Below are 18811 nucleotides of genomic sequence, written 5' to 3' on the forward strand. Positions count from 1 at the left end.
AAGGATGGTTCACAAACCTATCAATGTGGTACATCACATTAACAAGAGGAAGGATAAAAACCATATGATCATCTTAACAGATGCAAAGAAAAGCATATGACAAAATATAGCATCCATTCATGATAAAAACTCTCAACAATGTGGGTGTAGAGGGAACATACCTCAACATAATAAAAGCCATGTATGACAAACCCACAGATAACGTGATACTCAATGGTGAATAATGGAGAGCTTTTCCTTTAAGATCAGGAACAAGATGAAGATGTCCACTCTCACCAGTTTCATTCAACACAGTACTGGAAGTCCTAGCCACAGCTATCAGACAACAAAAAGAAAAGGCACAGAATTGGTGAGGAAGGACAACTGTCACTATCTGCAGATCACTTGAAACTATACAAAGAAAATCCTAAAACTATACACAGAAAACCTTAAGCCCCAAACTCCACCAAAAAAACCCTATTAGGAGTAATAAATGAATTCAGTAAAGTTGGAAGACAGAAAATTAATACCCAAAAATCAGCTGCATTTCTATATACTAGTAACAAAGTAGCAGAGAAATAAACAATTCCATTTACAATTGCACCAAAAAGAATAAAATACCTAGGACTAAACCAAGGAGGTGAAAAAACTGTACTCTGAAATCTTTAAGACACTGATGATAGAATCTGAAGATGGCACACAAAGAAGGGAAAATATTCCAGGCTCATGGACTGGAGAAATTCATATTGTTAAAATGTCCATACTACCCAAAGCAATCTACAAATTCAATGCAATCCCTATCAAAATACCAACTGCATCTTTCACAGAACTGGAACAAATAATCCTAAAATTGTATAGAATGACAAAGGACTTCAAATAGCGGTGGCAATCTTGAGAAAGAACAAAGCTGGAGGTGTCAAAATTCCAGATTTCAAGATACACTATTAAGCTATTGTGATAAAAAGCCTGGTACTGGCATAAAAACAGACACACAGATCAATAGAACAGAGTAGAAAGCCCAAAAATAAACCCATGCTTGTATGGTAAATTAATCTACAGCAAAGAAGGGCAAGAATATACAATGGAAGAAAAGAATCTGGTTAGGAAATTTTGGATCAGTGTCAATGAGTCTGCCACATGGGCACACTCCATCCCCTAAGGAAAGATGAGGTTATCTGCATAAGACCCTATGCTTTTCCCCTAAGGGACAATCCTTTTCTTCTGCTAATAACTTCCCTGCCCTACCCTCCTATAAAAACCTTCCATTTTGTACAACTCCTCAGAGCCACACTGTACTTGCCAAATGAGCTATTGTCTGATTTATGAATCATTTAATAAAGCCAAGTAGATCTTTAAATCTACTTGGTTGAGGAGTGCCTGCTGGCACAGTTGGTAGAATATGTAACTCCTGATCTTGGGGTCATGAGTTCAAGCCTCATATTGGGCATAGAGCTTACTTAAAAAAAAAAAATTACTGGGTTGAATGGTGGCAGTCAGAGAAACCGAAGCAAACTTCTTCTGGCAGCATTCAAGGAGAACGAAAAACACAGACATGGTGCCCACAAACTCTTTTGAGTTCATAGTCTTTCTTGTTTCTGAGGGCTGTGGTAATTTCCTCTTGTTTCTGAGCTCGACTCTCTCTTTTGGTTTCGGTGTTTTTCAGTTCAGCTCTTGACCTGACTGGCGTTCCTTTACAAGGCAGGTCAGCTTGAAATGGCAGATGGTTATGCTGGAGCCCAGTTGAGCCGGCAGAAGGGTCTTCCAGGAGCCAAGGCTTTCAGACCACAATTCCCCATGTGGAAAACCCCAGCAAGGTTCTATGGGAATTGCTGATGGTGTACACAGGGCCCTGTGGCCAGGACACAGTACTTCCAGTATATTCAGGTGCACGTTTTGTCTTGCTTTATGTAAATAAAGGCTCTTGCGAGCACGTATCTAGGAGTCCAAAAAGCCACAAAAATTGGTGGACAGAAGTCGAGCATTTAGAGGCTGTTAGACTGTTTGCCACCTCAAGAAGGTGTCATACAAAAAATAATAGCTTTGGATAATGACTGACTTTTTCAAAGATTTAATGAAGTTTTTGTAAGTAATTTAAATATAATTGTTAAGAACAAGTAAATAAAAATTTTAGGTAATCTTTTTAAATAGTCTCCCTAAATCTTTTTAGTAGTGTAAAACCTTAAAGTTTTGTTAAGTTAAATTTATTAAATATCTAGATCATTTCTAGATATACTAAATACTAGAGAAAATACTAAACCATTAATTACTAAACATAGGACAGAACTGGGATGTAGAAAAAATAATTACAGAAGGTTGAAAAAGGAATCATTAAAAAGGAATTTTAATGTGTGGTCACAAACTGGTTAAGATTAAAATAAATTTATTTAAAAAAGTTCCAATATGAAAAGTAAGCTGTTGCAAAATTAGAATTTAGTTTTCTATTAAAGGGACAACGTTTTCTTGGACTTTCGGTCTGTTTTTGGTAAGATTGTAAAAGTTCCTTTCTCTTCTAAATATTAAATTTCATAATGATCTGTTATCTTATTTAGGCAAGTGCTTTAAAATCTTTTTTGATATTTTTGGGGCTCCTGAATGGCTCAGTCATTAAGCATCTGACTCTTGATTTTGGCTCAGGTCATGATCTCAGGGTTGTGGCCCCACCTCCAGCTCTGCGCTCAGCGTGGAGTCCGCTTGTAGATTCTTTCCCTAGCTCCCTTTGCCCCTCCCCCCACGCCTGCATGCTCGCTCTCTCTCTCCAAAATAAATAATTTTTAAAAATCTTTGATGGTCTTTTTGATGAATTTTTCCAAATCAAATTCTAAATGAAGTCTTTTTGACCTGGCATATTCCAAAGGATTTGTTAAACCAATCAGGCTTATTTGACATGCAAATTACATGGAAAGCATTGTCAAATAAGTAATATGAAGCCTTCTTTATATTTGTAAAACTGTGGCTCATGTGGACAAAGTCCATTCTGCTTCTGCAAAAATGGCACCTCACTGCCAGACTTTTGCCATCCTAATGCCCTTGTAACATGGCAATAGTGTACTCCTGAATCAGAAAAATTAAGATGGGTAAGTAATGGTTATAAACTGAATAAACAAGCGTATGGGAAGCCTAAGACAGTGGCTTGGTTCTTCCTGGCTCCCTGACAAATCCCATCTTCCATTTTTTGCATACCTTCACACCCATGGTAGTACATTTAGATAACTCAAATTATGAATAGGTACTGGGGTGAAGACTTGCGGTCTACCAGCAAGGTCTGACCTGTTTGGTCCACAATCCTGGAAAAATTGTTTTTGTTCGTTCTCAGTGGCTTCAGATCTCCTTCTGGACCCTCTGAATACCAGCAGCTGGACTTCATTCAACTGCCACTTAGTATGGGTTATCAGTGTTCTTGTTCTTGTATGTGTGTTTTCTGGATGAGATAAAGCCTTTCCTTGCTGCAAGGCTCATGCCCTCACAGTAAAAATAAAACATAACTGTTAAAAAATGTGTTTCTCACTTGGGGTGTACTTTTCAACTACCTCTAGTGATCAAGACACTCACTTTGTTGAGTTACATCATAGGAGCCTCAGCACAAACCTTACAAGCTTCTTGGAATTCTATTAGTATACAACCTTCTGCTGATTCCCTGTTGTCTCATGCTGGTATGACCAAGCTACTGTAAATCTCTCTCTAACGTCTTATGGTCAAGCCTATCATCAGCAGGTTCTTCCTGGATCCCAATTCAAAAGAACACGTCAGTCACAGTCTAGAGCCTGGTGACAGGGTATCCTAGAATATCATCAGAGGAAGACAGCCTTCAAGGCCGGTGGACAGGGACTTTACCAAGTGCTCCTGACCACTGACAATGCTGCAAAATTAAAAGATGCTAGAGACCTCTAAATGTAATTTATGAGGAAGATAAGTACCTGACATCTTTTCCTTTACTCTGGTATTGGCCAGCAAAAATAATACCTTCATCTGTATCTCCCAGTACAGTTGCTAAAGGGGTGGTAACCTCTTTTATTTTGGGCTAAGAAAAAAATCTGTGTCCCTAACTTTTCACAAGCAGAATGGCATTTCATTGGTCAACTCCCTTGAATTTACTTTGTTGAGTTAAAAAGGACCTATCACTGGGGAGCCTGGGTGGCTCATCTGGTTGAGCATCTGACTTTTTTTTTTTTAAGATTTTTAAAAATGTATGTATTTGACAGATAGTCATTGGAGGCCCCAACGAACAGAAGTCTAGGACCAGATGGCTTCACAGGTGAATTCTACCAAACATTAGAAGGCGAGTTAATACTTACTCTTCTCAAACTATTCCAAAAAATAGAAGAGAAAGGAAAACTTCCAATTTCATTCTATGAGGCCAGCACTACCCTGATACTAAAACCAAAGACACCACAAATAAAGAGAACTACAGGTCAATATCTCTGATGAACGGAGATACAAAAATCCTCAACAAAAATACTAGCAAACTGAATCCAACAATACATTAAAAAAATCATTCACCAGCATCAAGTGGGATTTATTTCTGGGACACAAGGATGGTTCAATATTTGCAAATCAATCAACATGATACATCACATCAATAAGAGAAAGGATAAAAATGATATTATCATTTTGATAAATACAGAAAAAGCATTTGACGAAGTACAACACCCATTCATGATAAAAACCTTCAACAAAGCAGGTGTAGAGGGAACATACCTCAACATAGTAAAGACCTTTATGAAAAACCCACAGCCAACATCATACTCAGTGGGGAAAAACTGAGGGCTTTTTCCATAAGGCGAAGAAAAGACAAGAATGTCCACTCTCACCACTTCTATTCAATATAGTCCTAGCCACAGCAATCAGGCAACAGAAAGGAATAAAAGGCATGCAAATTGGTAAGGAAAAAGGAAAACTTTCACTATTTGTAGATAACATACGATATATAGAAAACCCTAAAGACTCCACCCAAAACCACTAGAACTGATAAATGAATTCAGTAGTTGTAGGATACAAAATCAATGTACAGAAATCTGTTGCATTTCTATACACTAATACTGAAACAGCAGAAAGAGAAATGAAGAAAATAATCCCATTTACAGTTGTACCAAATATAATAAAATACCTAAGAATAAACTTAACCAAGGAGGTGAAAGACCTGTACTCTGAAAACTCAAACACTGACTAAAGAAATTTAAAAAATGCAAAGATAGGGGTGCCTGGGTGGCTCAGTTGGTTAAGCATCTGCCTTGGCTCAGGTCATGATCCCAGGGTCCTGGAAGTGAGCCCTCCACATTGGGCTCCCTGCCCAGTGGGGGAGTCTGCTTATCACTCTCCCTCTGCCATTTCCCCCAGCTGGTGCTCTCTCTCAAATAAATAAATAAAACCTTAAAAAAAAAAAAAAAAGATATTCCATGGTCATGGATTGAAGAATATTGTTAAAATGTCTATACTACCCAAAGCAATCTACACATTTAATGCAACCCCTATCAAAATACCAACAGCATTTTGCACAGCATTAGGACAAACAACCCTAAAATTAGCACGGAATGACAAAAGACCTTGAATAGTCAGAGCAATCTTGAAAAACAAACCAAAACAAAACTGGAGGTACACAATTCCAGACTTCAGGTTATATTACAAAGCTGTAGTAAGTAAAGCAGTATGGTAGTGGCACAAAAACAGAACAGAAAGCCCAGAAAAAAACCCACAATTATATGGTCAATTAATCTCTGACAAAGCAGGAGACAAGATGCAATAGGAAAAAGCCTCTTCAACAAAGGGTGCTGGGAAAGCCGGACAGCTACATGCAAAAGAATGAAACTGGACCACTTTCTTACACCATACCAAAAATAAACTCAAAATGGATGTAACACCCAAAACTGTAAGTCCTAGAGGAGAGCACAGGCAGTAACTTCTCTGACATTGGCAGTAGCAACATTTTTTTAAAATATGTCTTCCAAGGTAAGGGAAATAGAAACAAAATAAACTACTGGGATTACATCAAAGCAAAAAGCTTCTGCACAGCAAAGGAAATAGTCAACAAAACTAAAAGGCAACATACTGAATGGGAGAAATGCAAATGACATGTTCAATACAGGGTTAGTATCCAAAATATGTATGCAACTTAGACATTTGAACACTCCAAAAAAACAAATAATCCTATTAAGAAATAGGCAGAAGACATGACAGACATTTCTCCAAAGGAAGATACACAGATGGCCAAAAGGCACATGAAAAGATGCCTAATCAACATCAGTTATCATGAGGGAAATGCAAATCAAAATTACAATGAGATAACACCTCATGGCTAAACTCAACAAGAAACAACAAATGTTGGTGAGCATGTGGAGAAAAAAGGAACGTTCCTGCACTGTTGGTAGGAATGCAGACTGGTGTAGCCACTGTGGGAAACAGTATGGAGGGTCCTCAAAAAATGAAAAATAGAACTACCCTATGAACCAGTAATCGCACTACTGAGTATTTAACCCCCAAAATGCAAAAATACTTATTCAAAGGGATACATGTGCGCTTATGTTTATCGCAGTATGATTTACAATAGCCAAATTATGGAAGCAGCCCAAGTGTCCATCAATTGATGAATGGATAAAGAAGATATGGTGATATATAAAGATATATATATATATACACAATGGAATATTATTTGGCCATAAAAAAGAATGAAATCTTGCCATTTACAGCAACATGGAGGTAGAGCATAATGCTAAGTGAAATATGTCAGAGAAAGACAAATACCATATGATTCCACTCATATGTGGAATTTAAGAAACAAAACAAACAAGCAAAGATTAAAAACAAAAAAGAGAGAGAGACCAAGCAACAGACTCTTAACTATGGAGAACAAACTAATGGTTACAAGAGGGGAGACGGGTGAAATAGGTGTACATTTATGATGAGCACTGAGTACTGTATAGAATTGGTCAATCACTATATTGTACATCTGATACTACCATAACATTGTTTGTTTATAGGAATAAAGATTAAAAACTTCATAAAAAAGATAAATTACTTACAGTGCTTTGTTTTCAAGTTTAATATTCACTGAGTATGTGGAAAGTTGATTTTATATTTGAGAAGAACCTGAAAAATTAATTTCTTATACCTTTAAAAAGTGTCAGTAGCTTCATTAGCCCTTTCAGAGTAGCTCAGAGGTTCTGGGGAATTAATTAAATGACAGTTTTTTGTTTTTTTTTTTTTAGTGGATTTAGTAGTCTGTCATGATCCTGAATAAAGTAAGCTAAAATAACGCACACAAAAATTTAAGGGTAAGTAAAATCTAAGGGTTGAATGCTTTTAATTCTAAAGTCTAATTAATTGGAAATGATAGTAAAATTTTTAAAAGCTTTCAATGCTTCATGACTCTTTAAGCATTGAAATTTTATGCAAAAGGTTCTAATTTTATTAGGAAAGAAATCCTAATTTTTCTCTGCTGTTAAATATTTATCTGAGAAAGGAAACCTAAATCTGAAAAATTAAAAAAAGATATAAGAAATCAGATTCTTAAATTCAGTGAATTAATTCACAAATTATTCCTGAAAAAAAAAAGTGGGTAGAGGAACTGAATAAGCATTTTTCCAAAGAGGACATACAGATGGCCACAGGACATATGAAGATGCTCAACATCACTAATTCTCAGGGAAATGCAAATCAAAACCACAGCGAGAGATCACCTCACACTAGTCAGAATGGCTATCAAAACAAGAAATACAAGTGTTGATAAGGATGTAGAAAGAAAGAGAACCCTTGTGAACTACTAGTGAGAATGTAAACTGATGCAATCACTGTGAAAAACAGTATAGAGATTCCTCAAAAAATTAAAAATAGAAATACCATGATCCAGTAATTCCATTACTGGGTATTTACCAGAGAAAATGAAAACACTAATTTTTTAAAAGATATATGCACTCCTAGGTTTATTGTAGCCTTATTTACAATAGCCAAGATATGGAAGGAAACCAAGTGTCCATGGAGAGATGAATGTATAGGGAAGTGGTATATATACAATGGAGTATTACTCAATTATAAAAAAGAATGAGATCTGGCCATTTGTTACAACATGGATGGACCTAGAGGGTATTATGTTAAGTAAAATACATCGGACAGAGAAAGACAAACACTATATAATTTCATTTACATGTATTATCTAAAAAACAAAACAAATGAAAAAAAAAAAGCAGAAACAGAAGAACTAGTGGTTGCCAGAGGGGTGGAAGTGGGGGGATGGGTGAAATAGGTAAAGAGAATTAAGAGGTATAAACTTCCAGTTATAAAATAAATAAATCCTGGAGATAAAAAGGACAGCATAGGGAATATAGTCAATAACATTCATTGTAAAAACACTGTATAGTGACAGTGACTACATATATCATGGGGGAGCACTAAGTAATGTACAAAATTGTCAAATCACTACTTTGTACACTTCAAGCTAATACAATATTGTATATCAATTATATTTCAATAATAAATGCTAAAAAAGAGTATTTCTGCAAATTGTAAACCACATTTTTAACAGTATATCACTTGGGAAAGGAGGAATAAAAAAGACAAATCTTAATTCCTAAGTAAAAATAAAGTATCTGTCAACTCCAAAGTGGGGGAGGGAGATCTAACTGATATATATAAATACATCTTTTATATATATATATATATATATATAAAATTATAGGAAGGAAACACATTTTTTTAAAAATTTTTATTGTTATGTTAACCACCATACATCATTAGTTTTAGATGTAGTGTTCCATGATTCATTGTTTGTGCATAACACCCAGTGCTCCATGCAGAACGTGCCCTCTTTAATACCCATCACCAGGCTAACCCATCCTCCCACCTCCCACCCCCCTCCCCTGTAGAACCCTCAGTTTGTTTTTCAGAGTCCATTGTCTCTCATGGTTCGTCTCCCCCTCCGATTCCCCCCCTTCATTGGAAGGAAACAAATTCCTTTTTTTTTTTTTTTTTTAAAGATTTTATTTATTTATTTGAGAGAGAGAGAGAATGAGAGACAGAGAGCATGAGAGGGAGGAGGGTAGAGGGAGAAGCAGACTCCCCGCCAAGCAGGGAGCCCGATGCGGAACTCGATCCCAGGACTCCAGGATCATGACCTGAGCCGAAGGCAGTCGCTTAACCAACTGAGCCACCCAGGCGCCCCCGGAAGGAAACAAATTCTTAAACACAGTGAATTAATTCATGAATTATTATGAGTTCTATGAATTATTCCACAGTTAAGTTCATTTAGCTTATTCTATGCTTTATATAAAATTATTGCTTTTTCTCCATAGCACCACGTGACATGTGTTACAATTAAAATTTTCAGATTGTTACTCTCCAAAAGCACTCTACAATTTTAATTCCCACTGATCCATTTCCCCATGTCTACATCAGCACTGGATATTGCTAGTGGTTTTGAGTTTATAATTGGCATTAAAAACTGAAATGGCATTGCATTATTTATCCTTAAAAATTTGCACTTCAGTCAAGTAACTTTACATATATTTATTGCCTATTTATATTTTTCTATGAGCTATTTTTGGCCTTTGACCATTTTTCTTTAAAATTACTGAAATTTTTTTATTGATTCTTAAAAATTACTCAACCCAATTCACTCTTCAGTGGCAAAGGAGAATAATTCTACCTACTTCTCAAGATTGTTATAGGAATTACGTAAAATAATACATGAGAAATCCACAGCTCTGTGCATCTCTCATCCTAAGTTCTTAGTAAACGGCATTATTTGACCTTAAGGATTTGTGTATCCAAATAAAAGCATATTAATGAAGTTGTTCCCAGCCATGTTTATATCCCTTCCAGCTTTCTAAGTTCGTGAAAGTTAACCAGAACATATACGTGACTACACTAAAATGTTTTTATCTTTTTTTTTTAAGATTTTATTTATTTTTTGACAGAGAGGACAGCAAGAGAGGGAACACAAGCAGGGGGAGTGGGAAAGGGAGAAGCAGGCTTCCCGCGGAGCAGGAAGCCCGATGTGGGGCTCGATCCCAGGACCCTGGGATCATGACCTGAGCCGAAGGCAGATGCTTAACAACTGAGCCACCCAGGCGCCCCCAAAATGTTTTTATCTTATAAGTTAGCTTTTCTACTGTGGTAGGTTTTCTATGGGAAAAAAGTTATTTCACAAATCATCTACCACCACCACCTCAAATAATTCAAATAATAATTTTCTCACATAACAAAATATTTGACAAAATTTCATTCTCTGTGCTACAATAATTTTATTATGACTCTTCTAACTCCTCAATCTCTTTATTTTTTTTTAAGATTTTATTTATTTGACAGAGAGAGATAATGAGAACAGGAACACAAGTAGGAGAGGGAGAAGCAGACTCCCCGCTGAGCAGGGACCCTGGACCCAGGATCCTGGGATCATGACCTGAGCCGTAGGCAGACACTTAACAACTGAGCCACCCAGGTGCCCCCTCCTCAATCTCTTTAGATAGTGACTTTACTAAAGGGTTTTGCTTTTTGTTCTTTGGTTCCCTTGTAGAGTATAAGGAAGATGTAGGTGTGTTTAGAAGGTGGGTGGGTAGTCAGAGATGCAGTATAAAAAAGACTGATGAAACTGTCAGAACTGATAATAATGAAAATATTACCTGTTGAGCTCGAGTAACCATCTCCTTGTAGATACTATCCAGGCTGACATTTGATAAAGTGGTTAATGCTGATACAATTGTTTCTGCTTGTGCTTTGTCAAATCCTGTAGACAGCAAATACGTATTTATGTTTTTTTAAAAATGCATATCCTTATCAACATAAACAGCTAAAATAACTTTCCTCATCAAATTTTTCACTTAAAAAAGGGTTACAATTAAAATTTTCAGATTGTTACTCTCCAAAAGCACTCTACAATTTTAATTCCCACTGATCCATTTCCCCATGTCTACATCAACACTGGATATTGCTAGTGGTTTTGAGTTTATAATTGGCATTAAAAACTGAAATGGCATTGCATTATTTATCCTTAAAATTTGCACTTCAGTCAAGTAACTTTACATATATTTATTGCCTATTTATATTTTTCTGTGAGCTATTTTTGGCCTTTGACCATTTTTCTTTAAAATTACTGAAATTTTTTTATTGATTCATATGAACTCTTTGTATATTAAAGCAATATGTTCATTGTCATGTATGTTCCTAACATTTTTAACTTTGTAAATGATACCCTTTGATATACATTTTTAAATACTTCAGTAGTCCCATCTGTCTTTACTCTTCTGCTTTTGAGTTTTAGGTCTTGCTTCCTCAATCTAAGAGTCTTAAAATATTCTATATTCTAGTATTTTTAATAGCTTTTCTCTTTTTTTTTTTAAATTTTATTTGACAGAGAGAGACACAGCGAGAGAGGGAACACAAGTGGGGGAGAGGGAGAAGCAGGCTTCCCACTGAGCAGGGAGCCCAATGTGGGGCTCAATCCCAGGACCCTGGGATTATGACCTGAGCCGAGGGCAGACGCTTAATGACTGAGCCACCCAGGCGCCCTCTCATTTTTTTTTTTTTTTTACATTTGACTTTTAGTCAATCTGTAATTTATTTTTCAGTGAGAGTATCTGTTTTTTTCAAACAGCTAGTAATGTATCTTATCAATTTATTAAATAGCCCTTCCTTTCCCTAATTTGTAATGCCTTCTTTATTGTTCGCTAAAAATGTCTATATCTATCTGAATACCATTCTATTAATCAACTTTTCTATTCCTGTACTATCACATAATTTAACTTACTGTTTTGATACCTGGTAATCTTTTGTTTGTTCTTTTTCTTTTTTGCTATTCTTAAATGTCCTTGCACTTCCACGTGAACTTTAGTATCAGCCTAGAAACTCGTTTTTCTTTTCTACAATTGAAATCATACTACACATGTAATTTTATGTTTTTTTTCCACTTAATCTGAGTATTTCTCAGATCAGTAAATATTCCTCAACACCATTTTTATGACTGTAGAATATTCCACTGTATGGATGGCACTTGTATTTAAAGTGACTCTTAATTGTTCATAATAATGATATTGTCTTCACTAGGTAATTTACTGTGACTGTTAATATTCTTCTTTCAAGAGGTACCCGTTTCTCACCATGAGTTTCCAAATCCTGAACCAGTGCATGGGTATCAAAAGTTAATCTCCTTTGTTCTAAAGGAGTTATGTCCACTCGCCTCATATCATATCCTTCCTTGGTTGTGGTGGTGAAGAAGTCTGAAAAAGGAAGACAGGTTTTTTCCTTGTAGTAACCAACACAAGTGTGACACTTTAGCTTCTAAGGCATTACTCCTATCTATTTACCACACGGTTCCAGCTCCTAGGAATTCTATAATTTCAAGGAAGAAAACGGATTCTTCTGAGCAGCCCACTCTTTTATCTGAAAAGTTTCTAACATTATTCTATACCTGGCAAACATTGAATAAATGTTTCCTTTCCTTCTTTCGGATATATTTTATTTGTTAAGAGTCAGTCAAAAGTTGTAATATACATCAAAAGCTTTGGATATCACTGCCACGTCTCTCATTACTGGAACAGTAGAAACCACCCAACTCTCCTAGGGGCTCAGAAGTTTTTCATAGAGCTATGGTAATTATTTATACCTACATCCCCATATAAAGTAGCTTTTTGAATGCCCACTCTCTTACATATCCATTTTATTTCCATCATAGTTCTCAGCTCTAATCTGTAATTGTCTGGTTTGTCTCTCTGAACCAGAATGTAAGCTCCATGGCACTTTGGGTTTTTCATCACTGTACTTTCAGTACCTAGAAAGGTGCCTGGCAGATAACTGGGTCACAATATTTTACTGTTGAATCAATCCATGTATTTGATTTTAAATCCTGGGGTATTTACTACTGTCAACACAAAAGCCCTAGCAAATTTCTCATTTTTGCAATAAATTGTCCCATTTCAATAAATTCCCAATTTTTAACCCAGACACAGTCTGGTCCTTTTCCATATATTACTGATGAATTTCATTAAAAGATTTCATTCTTTTTCAGAATTCTGTCTATATACAACTTCATTACTATTATTATGTACTAAGTAAAATAACAGCTAATTAGTGTAACTATTAATTGAACACTAGGTACTATCCTATTTTTTTATAGAAGATTTTATTTATTTGAAAGAGAAAGAGAGAGAACAAGTGAGCACGAACAGTGGGAGGAGCAGAGGGAGAAGCAGACTCCCCACTGAAGAGGGAGCCTGACACGGGGCTTGATCCCAGGACCCCAGAATCATGACCTGAGCTGAAGGCAGATGCTTAACAGACTGAGCCGTCCAGGCACCCCATATACCAGATATTTTACATACTATGAACGCAAGGTGATATTATCTACATTTTTAGAAAAGAAAACTGAACCTAGAAAAGATAAAGCATTTTACCTAAAGTTACAGAGTCATTGGTAGAATCAGAATTGAGACTCAAGTCTTCTGACTCCAAAGCTCATGCTCTTTCTGTCACCCTAAGCTGTCTCTTTTTTTATCCTAATCGCTTAAGTTATCTAGGTACTTAAAAGACATAGCTGCAACCTCAGGTATTACGTTTCTGCTAGGTAGTGTAGGGAAAATGTCATTCTTTCCTATGTATCTTTTCAGCCAACAAATACTTGAGTGCCAGGCCTGGGGGATGATGTGCAAAACCAGACATAACTGATGTCTTTGCTGACTTTGTGGACTAGTAGGCAGGAAAGAGATGTTTAAAAACGGTATCTAAATATAAACTCTAAATTCAATGATGAAAAAGTAATGGCCAGTCCTTTATATCAATTCATTCAAATACTCAGATAAATTCTGTTTACAGGTAATAGGAATCAGATGTAAAGATGGATCAATTTTGCACACATGCGCGTGCGTGCACACACACACACACATATTAGCGCAGTGGTCAGCAATCTTTTTGGCTCTGAGTGCCATCTAGAAGAGTTAAGCAATGTGCCTTTGTGTGTCAATATTAAACCTAAGGAAGAGAAAAGAAAATATTAGAGGAAAAAGAGGGGCAGATTTCAGTAATATTTCCAATAACAACTGCATTAGGAATGATTAGTACCCACAGTTACCCATCCTTCATTAGAAGTTTAGTATTTTATTTGGGGTTTACTGTGTGGAAGGGGAGTAATATTTATATAACACGATACTGCTTTCACACCTATTATTTATCCTTAAAATTCTCATGTTATGGATGAGAAAAACAGGTTCAGAAATGCTAAGTAACTGCCTGAGATCTTATGGTCTCAGAGCTAGGCAGATTAGTGCACAATTCTTCCTCCTTTCACAAAGGGAAGCTTCCCACTGATATGGGAGAGAGACCAAATAAATACCTACCACTGCTGCAAATCTCTGCCGGGTGCAGCTGCAATCTCATGACCCACTGTGCTCAATTTGGCCCTCCGCTCTCAAGGACTCTTAATTCTTTAATTCTCTTAATAATTTAAGAAAGTTCCCCGTTTCTTTGCCTGCTCATATTTATCCTCCAGTGTTCAGTTCAAATGTCTCCTCCACCAGAAGGCCTGCCCAGACTCCTTTAGGTCAGGTTTTTTCTTGTTAGGGTTTTTCACAGGATCCTAGGACATTATTTTGCCGCACCTCACAATTTACACATTTATATGATTGTTAACTGCTTACCTTTCCCACCAGGCCAGGGGTCAGGTCAGCAAACCACAGTCTGCAGGCCACCACCACCTATTTTTCTAAACAGCTTTATTGCAACACCACCATGCTCATTCACTTATGAATGAAAAACATGAGAATTTAAAAAACAGTATCTAAATATAAACTCTAAGTTCAAATGATAAAAAATAAAGAGCCAGTCCTTTTTACACCTATGGGTGCTTTCATGCTACCAAGACAAGAATAGTATCAGTGACCGTATGGCTCACAATGGCTACAATATAACCTGGCTCGTTACAGAAAAACTGACGACCACTGTGTAAGATGGTAAGGTCCCTGTGAGATGGAACCATACCTGTTCTTGCTCATCATGGAATCCCCAATGCCTAATACAATTCTGGGTGTTCAGCAGACATTTGCTGATTGACAGGAACTGTGTTAGGTATTGTGGGTACAATGAAGATCAAGACTGTGGTTTTAACTCATGTGCTATCAAGATATATCCATAAGGGAATACAGAGGAGAAATATTTGGTCCTCGATGAGAATAAAGGGTTAAAAAATGGCTATTTGAATGAAATCTTACCCTTTGCAGCAATGTGGATGGAACTAGAGGGTATTATGCTAAGTGAAATAAGTCAATCAGAGAAAGACAATTATCATATGATTTCACTCATTTGGAATTTAAGAAACAAAACAGAGAATGATAGGGGAAGGGAAGGAAAAATATATTAAGATGAAATCAGAGAGGGAGACAAACCATAAGAGACTCTCAGGAAACAAACAGAGGGTTCCTGGAGGGGAAGAGAGTGGGGGAATGGGGTGATAGGCATTAAGGAGGACACATGATGTAATGAACACTGGGTTTTATATGCAACTGATGAATCACTGAACTCTACCTCTGAACTACTAATACACCATATGTTAATTAATTGAATTTAAATAAAAGTTTCTAAAAATGGCTATTTGGAAAAGATACTAGTTACAGTAAATTTTAAAGGAGTTAGCCAGGCAGGAGGAAAAGGATGAGCAAAATTCACAAAGACATGAGCTGCCTTTGCTATTTCTACCTTGGGCTCTATTTACTGTGGGGATAAGAAGAAACAAGAATAGAAAAGGATCTGTGGAATATTCATTCCTTAGGTGTACTCAAATAGTTACGTAATCTTTGACTAAGTCCTCACAATCCTAAGAAGTAGGTGTTTACACCCTCCTTTGCAGTAGGACTTTAGAGAGCACTCTTCTTTGGAGGGAATAAGGAAATGGAAAAGCTTTGATATCCACAGTAGGGCTTCACAAGACTTCAACTCATAAGCACTTTATTTTTTCCTCATAAGCACTTTTTTTTTTTTTAAAGATTTTATTTATTTATTCATAAGAGACAGAGAGGCAGAGGGAGAAGCAGGCTCCCCGCTAAGCGGGGAGCCCAATGTGGGACTCGATCCCAGGACTCTGGGATCATGACCTGAGCCGAAGGCAGACACTTAACCATCTGAGCCACCCAGGCCTCATAAGCACTTTTAAGAGTATGTCTTTGCAAGCATATTAATAGGTAGAGGAGATGAAGTAACAAGAATCACTGTTCTTAGCTCAGGTGGGATAACAGGTCATTAACACCTTAGAAGTTCCCAGAACTTATACAATTGTACAAAACCCCAAACCCTTCCTTTCATACCTATCTTGTAGTTTTCTTAAAGTGAGAAACAAACTCCATTTAAAGACTTAACCAGCATCACGAAGCTGTTAAACTGTGTATCTTGGATTAGCACTCTGACTTACCTTGAACCAAGCTGCCTCTTTGCCAGGAAAGGCCAGATTTTACTTTCGATAATACATGTAAAATGCTCTCATTAAATCTAAGCTACAAGTTTTATATTAACTTACTGCTAACTTCAGAGGTGCAATACTTTAGTGACATAGCTGGTTACTAATATATATTTCTATATGCTGATCTGTTGGCAGGCGCTTTGCTAGCTACATCAGAATTACCAGAATTAATACGTAACACAGAGATCCCTGGTCTCCACCCCTGAAGACTGACACAGTAGTTCTGGAGTAGGGCTTAAAACTACATATTTTTAGAAAGTATCCGCAGGGTTTCTATTCTGCTAAATTTGGGAAGCAGTAATGAACTAGGAATCCAGCACTATTAAAACTTAGACAAATTGCATCACCTTCCCATGCCTTCTATTATTTATCTTTAAAAAGGATACTGGACTAAATAACTGAGATCCTTCCATAGGTCAAGGTCAAGGTTTTTAAGTTCCTTCATTACTGACATTATTAGGCAAGTTTAAACTACACAGTAAGCATTCAATTACTGTTTGTTCAGTGATGAGGGACACAATCATATTAGTTGTAAGGGGCCACTTAAGATTTCTCCAAGAAAGTCAGATTCAAGTAGGGTAACTCAACAAATATGTTAAGACAACACTGCTTACTTATTATTTTCTAGTACTTCAAAGTTCATTCTCCAAAATTGTTTAATATTGTTTACATATTCAAATGAAAACATTCTCTCTCAAAATTTACAACGATTAGATTGAAAATGGGGTGATTTCCTAGGGTTCAAAAAATGCTATCTCCTTTTTGTAAAGTCCATCATAATGTACAAGGATACCCAAGACCTAAATATGTAACCAAATACCTTGTGACAGACACCGGGAGCTCAACAGCAGTCTTACAGATGGGCGATCTACAACTGCAATCTTACTGTGTGCGTGAAATGAAGCAATTAGCAGAATGGCACAAAGTACGGTGGGCACTGGGTGGCTCATTTCACATGGCACTGAAGATTTAAGTTGAACAGAGAATGGTAAGATTGGTACGAAGTGCCTATTCTGTAGACAACCTTACAGAATTTTTAAAAAGGGTGAGGGGAGATGGAGTCTGGAATCCTCTTTCAGCATCAAGTCTGACGTCCTTCAGGACACAATGCTAACGGGCGCCACCAAGTTCAACACTTGCAGGTTCCAGCACTCACGTTTTGTTTTGCTTTGAATGGCTACTATGTGATTGCAGAGTACTAGAAATTACGGCGAAAATAAAGCCGGCCTGACCTGAAATGTATGCTGTGGTCTTCCAAAAACGTGGGCTCGAGACAGCACTCGAATAACAGCCTAAGTTTGAACAGGCCACGAGAGAAACCAGAACTCTCAGAACACAGACTGCTCCCGACATACCTCCCAGAAGGCGAGGACTGCCAGCCTCATTAGACAGCAGGAAGGAAACAAGGCCTGAGAAAGAAGCCGGCGCGGGGCGCGGGGGGCGGGGCACGCTCTAGCGATGGAACCCGGTGGAACCCCAGGCTCTCGGAGGAGAAGGCGGCGCTCTACTGGGTCCTCGCCCCCGCGCAACCTGGCGAGAGCGGCGGCGGGGTCGTCTGCACCGGGCGGGGCTGGGAGGGGCGTGGCAGTGTCGCCTCGCGCGGCCGAGCAGGCAAGAAGCACCGGCAGTCTCCCCAGATAGCACTCAGGCTTCGGTGACAAGCTGACTCATCTCACCTCTTCGCAGGGCCGGCGAAAAATCCCCGCAAAGGCTCGAAACCCAGGGGCTCCCATGGCCCTCAGACCGCAGCAGCCGCCAAGCACAACGACTCCACATTTCCGGTTTTCGGGCTGGCGGGAGGAGGCGAAAGGCTGGCTGAATCACACTCAGGCTTTCGGGCAAGGTAGTTCTGGCACCGCGAGGATGCTGGGAAGTGTAGTTTTCCGCCTGCCGCAAAAACAAACCGCCAGCGCAGACTCCAGCCGCGGTCAGGCAAAGAGGGGCCTCTTCACAGACGGACCCACAGCTCACGAGCATGGTTCACAGCGGCTTCGCTCCTCCCACCTTCCCTTCCCAACGGCGCAGGACGTTACCGCCCTAAGAGAGCGGGACCGTGCCTGAGACCTTCCCGTGCCCGTTCCCTAGCAATGAGGTACAGCTCAACAGCAGAGGTTCCCCGGAAAAGCCAGCAACCATTACGCCCGTGGGTGGGAGACGGAGTCACAGCCCACCGCCGGGCAACCTGGAACCTGAAATCCTCGTCAGCTGAGCATTCCGGGGGATCGCGCGGAAACCTGGGAAGTGTAGTCCAACGAGGCCCTTATTCGTGCGGCTTCATGGCCTGCTGCTTCGCCCTCTTGTGTAGAGGAGGACGAACTTCAGTTGGTTTAGTCCCCGTCTGGAGGGAAACTTTGTTTCCAGAGTGGACCTGATTTTCACCACTTACCCCTCTGAGACCTGTTACTTCAG

The 18811-nt window shown here is 38.3% G+C and overlaps 1 protein-coding gene across 2 annotated transcripts in view; it reads right to left on the minus strand.

The window, feature by feature from the left end:
- CCDC90B (coiled-coil domain containing 90B) overlaps positions 1-18597 on the minus strand; it is a 38390-nt gene extending 19793 nt beyond the window's left edge. Inside the window, exons 1-3 of one of the 2 annotated variants that reach the window (XM_034995647.1) lie at positions 18079-18597; positions 12060-12179; positions 10587-10690 (exon numbers count right to left, since the gene is read on the minus strand). In XM_034995647.1, coding sequence (XP_034851538.1) covers positions 10587-10690; positions 12060-12179; positions 18079-18379 — 525 coding nt within the window. In that variant the 5' untranslated portion in view covers positions 18380-18597. Of the gene's footprint in view, positions 1-10586; positions 10691-12059; positions 12180-17757; positions 18025-18078 lie in introns of those variants that run through there. The other variant, XM_034995648.1, reaches the window with a different exon arrangement.
- Positions 18598-18811: the final 214 nt, after the last annotated feature.

Source organism: Mirounga leonina, unplaced genomic scaffold (assembly GCF_011800145.1).
Source record: "Mirounga leonina isolate KUSES-001 unplaced genomic scaffold, KU_Mleo_1.0 Mir_92, whole genome shotgun sequence".
NCBI lineage: Eukaryota > Metazoa > Chordata > Mammalia > Carnivora > Phocidae > Mirounga > Mirounga leonina.